At 37.0% G+C, this 6,776-nt stretch overlaps 1 protein-coding gene across 1 annotated transcript; it reads right to left on the bottom strand.

Annotated features, from left to right (window-relative positions):
* Positions 1 to 347: 347 nt before the first annotated feature.
* Positions 348 to 5,212, bottom strand: LOC136206071 (sugar transporter ERD6-like 8). The gene is made up of 18 exons (XM_065996987.1): positions 5,014 to 5,212; positions 4,756 to 4,916; positions 4,608 to 4,670; positions 3,288 to 3,377; positions 3,127 to 3,186; positions 2,985 to 3,050; positions 2,830 to 2,895; positions 2,665 to 2,740; positions 2,488 to 2,552; positions 2,317 to 2,409; positions 2,159 to 2,239; positions 1,975 to 2,059; positions 1,775 to 1,881; positions 1,579 to 1,638; positions 1,441 to 1,494; positions 1,052 to 1,111; positions 743 to 857; positions 348 to 643 (listed from the first exon to the last, which is right to left on the bottom strand). The coding sequence occupies exons 2-18, from the start codon at positions 4,912 to 4,914 to the stop codon at positions 531 to 533; spliced, it is 1,413 nt and encodes a 470-aa protein (XP_065853059.1). The 5' UTR covers positions 4,915 to 4,916; positions 5,014 to 5,212; the 3' UTR covers positions 348 to 530.
* Between the last annotated feature and the right edge of the window lie 1,564 nt (positions 5,213 to 6,776).

Genomic DNA, 6,776 nt, shown 5'->3' with positions numbered 1-6,776 from the left:
AATCCGGGATTTGTGCTCGGGAGAGAAAACTAGAGAGAGTTTTGAAGGTTTTAGGGGAAGAAAAGTGGCAAGGGTATAATGGTCAAAACAGTGCGGTGAACCGGAAATTAGGGGCGGTATTTAGCAATACCTTTTTTTTCACAAATTTTTAAAGGGACCACATAGGTCAATCCAATTATGCCGTTACCCAACCTCTTTTTTATATGAGTTAGTTGGGTTGTTTGATACAAAGTTTGATCAATTAGCAAAAGTAGCACTTCATTGTTCAAATAAATTAGCTTCCTGTCTTCTGATACCTGAATTTTATTTGCTTGGAACTTGAAATAAAAAAAAAGAACAAATGGAAAAATTGAAGCTTCTTTTCTAATGTATCAAACCAGTTTACAACTCCTAAATTCTGTGTTTTTCCTTATCCAAATCCAGGAATCTATATTTTGGATGATAAAGCTCTCATCTTTTTTCTATACAAAAACAAAATACAACTTTAAATAATTTCTTTTTCTTAACCAAGAACCAAAATTTGAATCAAACTAATTTACAGATGCTTGAATATCTTCCAGAGTCCGCCCTTTCGTTTCCGGCACCAGTTTGATGATGAAAATGATCGAAAAGACACAAACACACGCGTACAAGAAAAATGTACCTGAAATTTTTACACCAACATTATCAAATTATGAACTTTTCCAGGCAATTGCAATAAAATCAAGTTCAATTATTAAAACAACACGGATCGATTAGTTACCGTAAGAACTCCAGCTCATGAGAAAATTGAAAGTGAAGGATATAAACCAAGAACTTGACCAATTTACTAATGTCACCAAGCTTCCTGCTATTCCCTTCAGATGCAGCGGAAATAGCTGCAGTTTGATAAATTGTAAAATTTCGTGTTATGGACTATTAGATATTTTCATCACCGACTTCAGAAGAATAATCCACGCGTTAAAATGTAAAGAAAAAAGTTGTACAGTTGTTACATTTTCATTGGTATTATCTAATGGATCGGGATCATAATATAATTTCTGTTATAATTGCAAGTCGATATTGATGTTACCTCAGACATTAGAACCCAAGGAATGGCTCCCATTCCGATGGAAAAGGAGGCTATGAAAAGCTGAAATCGATAACGAAAGAGAAAACGACAAGTTACTAATGAGGAAATGAAAGGAAGCAATTAGACAATTTAAGGTAAAACAAGTTAATTTGGGTAAATTAAATACGTGGTGTACAACCTTTGTCAGCAATATTGACTTTTAAAGAGGTCAAATTGCTGACGTGGAACATTGACTTCGCGTTTACCAGTCACAATTACCAGCTCTATACTTTAGTGGGAGATGGTTGTATACTTTTGTGTGCAAAATTGAAGGCGTGAAATAAGACAAAGGTTGTACATATGTATGTAATTTACCCAAGTTAATCTTTTAAGCTGTGTAATTAAATTACCATGACACCAGAAATTGTGAAGAGCGGAACCAAGTCGAAAAGCAAATGGTGTTCCTGATGAATACAACTGTTAAAACATCTGTAATTCTACAGATTTCAATTAAAATGATGACATTTGGAAGTTATGTTGATAATTACCTTTAAATAGAAGGCAGTTCCAATTATCAGATTTCCTAGAAGTAACCCACATGCCGAAACCTGAAAAATTGGAACAAATGCGGTTTAAGGCTGATCAGACACTTTTTAGATAGTTTCGCTTCTAATTAGTATCTGCTGCTGCATACGCTAGAAATCGAACTGAAACCTGAAATCAGTTTCGAAATAAGGTACATACCATTAAAAGGGGTCTTCTGCCAGCTCTATCAATTAAACTTGCAAGGCATGCGGTGAGAAGGACTTGTAGACCGGAATAGAGAATACTTCCAACGCTAGGGGAAACTCCTGATCGGTTGGAAATGAATGCATAAACAGTAAGAAAAACTGTGATTCTATGTAGATATTGATATTGATATAATACAAGCATTGTGAGATCACCTGCTGATGCAAAAATATTGTCAGCATAGAATATAATTCCGTTAATTCCGGAAAATTGCTGGAACACCATTAGTCCAACTCCTACCTATGATTCGGAATGTCGAGAATGAAAGGAAGTATGCAGATTAGCAACTTAATTACATACAACAACAACAACGCCTTATTCCCGAAATGAGATGCTTACAATGACAAATTTGATGTTTCTTCTGTGAATTAAGTCAACTAATCTTGCTTTCGGGAGTTGTCGAATACGGACTAAGCTATCCTGAAGCACGAAAGGATCATATTCATCATTTGCTTAAAAAGAAGGGAAATGTTTTCAGCAAGGTTGTGCTTACTTACCTGAATATCAGCCTCTTCTTCAGAAACATCAGCCTCGGCTCCCCTGAGTATCTGTAGCGAGATTTCGAACTCTTGTTTCTGACCAACCATTGCCTGTAGAATCGCGTTTTCTCGATCAGAATAAAGCAATACATTCAGTCAATTATCAAGAGCTAAAACACCGAACCTTACCAGCCATCTCGGGGACTCTGGAATGAAGCAAAGACCGATAACTACGAAAAGGCAAGGCACAGTTCCTACATTGAAACACAGTTTTCTAGTTAGCCTTCCATAACAGCCATTTAAAAAGGCGAAACAACGTTGATCAAATCGTATAAACGAAAGATAAAGCATAACAACAATTTATACCTGATAAGGCAAGAATTCTCCATCTTACAAATGCACCTATTACATAGACTACTAATATCCCTAAAACAATGAAGAACTGCACGGTAAGAAAACCGAAAAAGTAAGAACCGGAGCCTGGAAAATAAATAAGCATAACCCTCCGCGATTTTCGAATGTATCTCAAACCTGATTTGCAGATGCTAATGCTCCTCTAAGCTCCTTTGGAGTAATTTCAGCAATATATACCGGTACCTAGTACACACCGAATTATAACTTTAACTCCATGTTTGCATATTCTATAACATAATTGGTGATATTGATAACAAGAAACAGAAACATACCACATAAGAAATGATACCAATTCCATAACCTGTCAAAAATCGTCCCGAATCAAGCAACATTGATCCCTGCATACACATTATAAATCGTTTGAAAACGAAATTGATGCATTATGTCAAAGAATTTAATCAGAGAGTGACGAACTTGGGCGAAGCCGATTGCAATCCATCCTACAATACATATAATGGATGACATTCTCATCGCCTGCAATAACAACAACGACAACAACAAAGCAAAGTTTAGCTTGAGGAATAGCAGAAGATTTGATGCTTAATTGAAATCATGTTCTGCTACTATTTCCATACCCCTTTCCGGCTGAAGTAATCGGCAATTCTCCCACTTGTGATTGCTCCGATCATGGCACCAATGTTCAATATAGACCCAAACATTGAGTACTGCAGATGACAATGTTTAGTGAAATTGAAAATGACAGACTTTATACATCAGAGTTGATATGGTATTAAATCATTTGGGCTTTTATTAAGAAGGTCCATTATGATCTGAAGACCTCAGATGGATCTTGACTTATTCAAGATAAAGGTGATGGTCAGTCTCAGCCGAAGCTTGACCAAAGTCAAAGATTCGGACATCCTAGCATTGCTGAAAGCGGTCTTTAGAGGAGTGTTTGGAGACACGTGGACCAATCAACACGTTTAGGGATGCAAACGGGGCGGGGCGGGGAATGCATTTCTCATCCTCATTCCCGACTATTCGGGGATTCTCCGTCCCCGTCCCCGCGAGTTAGACAGGAACAAATTTGTCGCCCATCCCCGTCCCGCGAGGATCCCCATCCCCATTTAAAAACAGTTCTTCCCTATTCTACATCTCAGTCCCCGCAGGGAATCACCATTTATATTTTTTTTAAAATAAGTATATATTTTTTTTCTCGTCTCCTTTCTAATTCTAGGTTTTGTACGAATGAATGACAGAGAGAAAAATATCCATTTAGTCCTTAGCTAATATTTTATTTATTCCATTTAATTTTTTATTTGAAAATAAGTTTATTTAATTTAAATTAAATGTTATAAATTATAATATTTAAAGTATAATTTTAATTATAATGGAGAATAATTGGGGATCCGTCGGAGATTTCCCATCGGGGATTAACGGAGCGGGGTCGGGGATCCCCACGAGGCGGGGATACCATTCCCCATCCCCGTCACGAGGGATAAAATTATCCTCATCCCCATCCCATGGGGATTCTTATCGGTGATTCTCCGTCCCAGTCGGGGCGGGTCACCGACGGGGATGCCGCCCCACTTGCATCCATAAATACGTTGGACTCCAAACACACGCTCCTCACTTTGATAAATACGTTGGAACACAAAAATAGAGTCCAATGATCTATCATAAGCTGCCACGTGTCCAAGATACAATTCTAGTTATCTATCAATAATCATAAGCTGACACGTGTCCAAGATACAATTCTAGTTATCTATCAATAGTAGAAGTATCCCAAGATTACAGATATCTATTTCTTAATCATTTGACTTCATTCATTTAGTTTTGATATTCTCTATAATATCAAATCACTGACTTTAGCATCGGATATTGTGATTTCATGATCGAAACTCTAATCAAGGATCAACCATACAGAAATACGATAACATATGTGAAATTGATACCTCAGAGGAAGAGAGATTAAGGTCATGCATAATCCCAAATTGCGTAGGAGCAGAATATCCCACCTGTAATTTCACAACCTTATTGTCAGGAATTGATAAGAACAGATGAAATTGGAAAAAGGAGCAGATGAAATTGAAAAGAACATACACAGCAGCCGAAAACGAAAGAGCCGGAAACAGCAATAGCAGTACTGAGAAGAACCATGCCGATAGCGCCATCATGTGGTTGAGTTTTGGGATCATTTTGCCCTATAAATGGCTGCGACAACCTCCCCTCGCGATTCTCTACATCTTTTGTCACCCCCATTGCTTAAACCAACAAAATTAACAATGTTTAACCATGAAGAATCAAACTTTTATATTTGATTAACATATTAATATGTTTCCATAGTTAGAGATTGATTACCTTGGATAAGATCAAATCCGAAAAATTAAAATTGAAAGTTACTATCTATGCTATTAATTAATTGAATTCAATGTTGAAGAATTTGTGGAAATTGACTTGAAAGCTACCGAGGTTTTCGTAAATTGCTTGGCTATTGTTCTTGTAATTTTGAAAATGGTGAGGTTGGATTTCAAAGAGAGTTCTTTCCATTCCCATTTTAAGAAAGTTTACCAATTTTGACCTATTTGTTCGAGAATTACATGTTTCTAACACATTATCCACTAATCTATTTGATTTATCTTTAGATATTTTATTTACTAAATAGAGATGTTTCATAATTAATATAATAAACGAATAAAAGACAAAAGAATATTCTTTCATAATATTTTAGTAGTTTCTAACTTTTGTAGCTTTAAGGAATACAAACCAAATAAATTAAATTAATAATCAACAAAAATTATTAGTTTAGAGTGGTAAATATTTCAACCTGTCGTAATGCCTTGAATCAGTATATCATGTTTCCTATTCGGAGTAGTATTGGGTTTCGGATTCCTAGTTGGATTAGGATTATGGGTTCCTAGTGGGATTGGGATTATGGGTTCCTAGTGGGATTAGGTTAAATTGGGTATTATAAATACCCCATTATGTAAACCTAATCATTGTAATGATTTTCGCCTCCTAATAATACTATTCTCTTTCTGCCCGTGGACTAGCCAACACAACATTGGTGAACCACGTAAATCTGTGTTTTTCGATTGCTTGTTTATTTATCTTTCATTAATTCCGCACAACAAGCTGGTATCAGAGCTTTCGGTTTCCGATCGGGGTTTTGTTTTCTGGAGAGAAAGATGTCTGCGATGAACGTGAAAATCGAAAAGTTTACTGGGAGAAATAGTTTCAGTCTATGGCAGATCAAGATGCAGGCTTTGTTAAAACAACAAGGTCTGTGGACGCCGTTGAAGAAGGCAACGGGAGAAGTCACTGCTGAGATGACGATTCTGGAAGAAAAGGCACATTCAACAATTATATTGTGCCTCGCAGATGACGTCATCACTGAGGTCTCAGACGAAGAGACTGCTGCCGGTCTGTGGATGAAGTTAGAGAGCTTATACATGACAAAATCTCTAACGAACAAACTTCTTCTGAAACAACGTCTGTTTGGCCTACGAATGCGGGAAGGTACGCAACTCAGGGATCATTTAGATCAATTGCACACATTATTACTAGAATTACGTAATATTGATGTGAAAATTGAAGATGAAGATGCTGCTTTGATTCTGTTGGTGTCTTTACCGCTTTCATATGAGAATTTTGTTCAATCATTTATTGTTGGTAAAGATTCTGTGACTCTGGAAGAAGTTAGGTCATCTCTTCATAGCAGGGAGTTACGCCATAAGGCGAGCAATACAGGTGTAGATAATCAGGCCTCTGGACTGTTTGCCAGCGGCAGTAAGGGAAAGGGAAACGGTGGAAAGAAGAAGTCTAAGAAGCCGTTCTCAAAGGGTCCCAAGCCAGACGACACCTGTAATTACTGTAAGGAGAAAGGACATTGGAAAACTGATTGTCAAAAGAAGAAGAAGAAATCAGAAAATCAACCAGGTTCTGCTGATGTAGCAGATGGTGACACCAGCTCTGAAAACGATATTGCTCTAGTTGCTGATGGACACACTCATCACTCTGATGTGTGGGTTCTTGATTCAGGAGCATCTTATCATATTTGTCCAAGGAGAGAGTGGTTTTCAACTTATAAGCAGGTAGATGGAGGTAGCATTTCAATGGCTAAT

This window comes from Euphorbia lathyris, chromosome 9, assembly GCF_963576675.1.
Source record: "Euphorbia lathyris chromosome 9, ddEupLath1.1, whole genome shotgun sequence".
Classification (NCBI taxonomy): Eukaryota; Viridiplantae; Streptophyta; class Magnoliopsida; order Malpighiales; family Euphorbiaceae; genus Euphorbia; species Euphorbia lathyris.
Note: the sequence above shows the minus strand (reverse complement) of the source record. Positions and strands in the feature narration are given on the sequence as shown.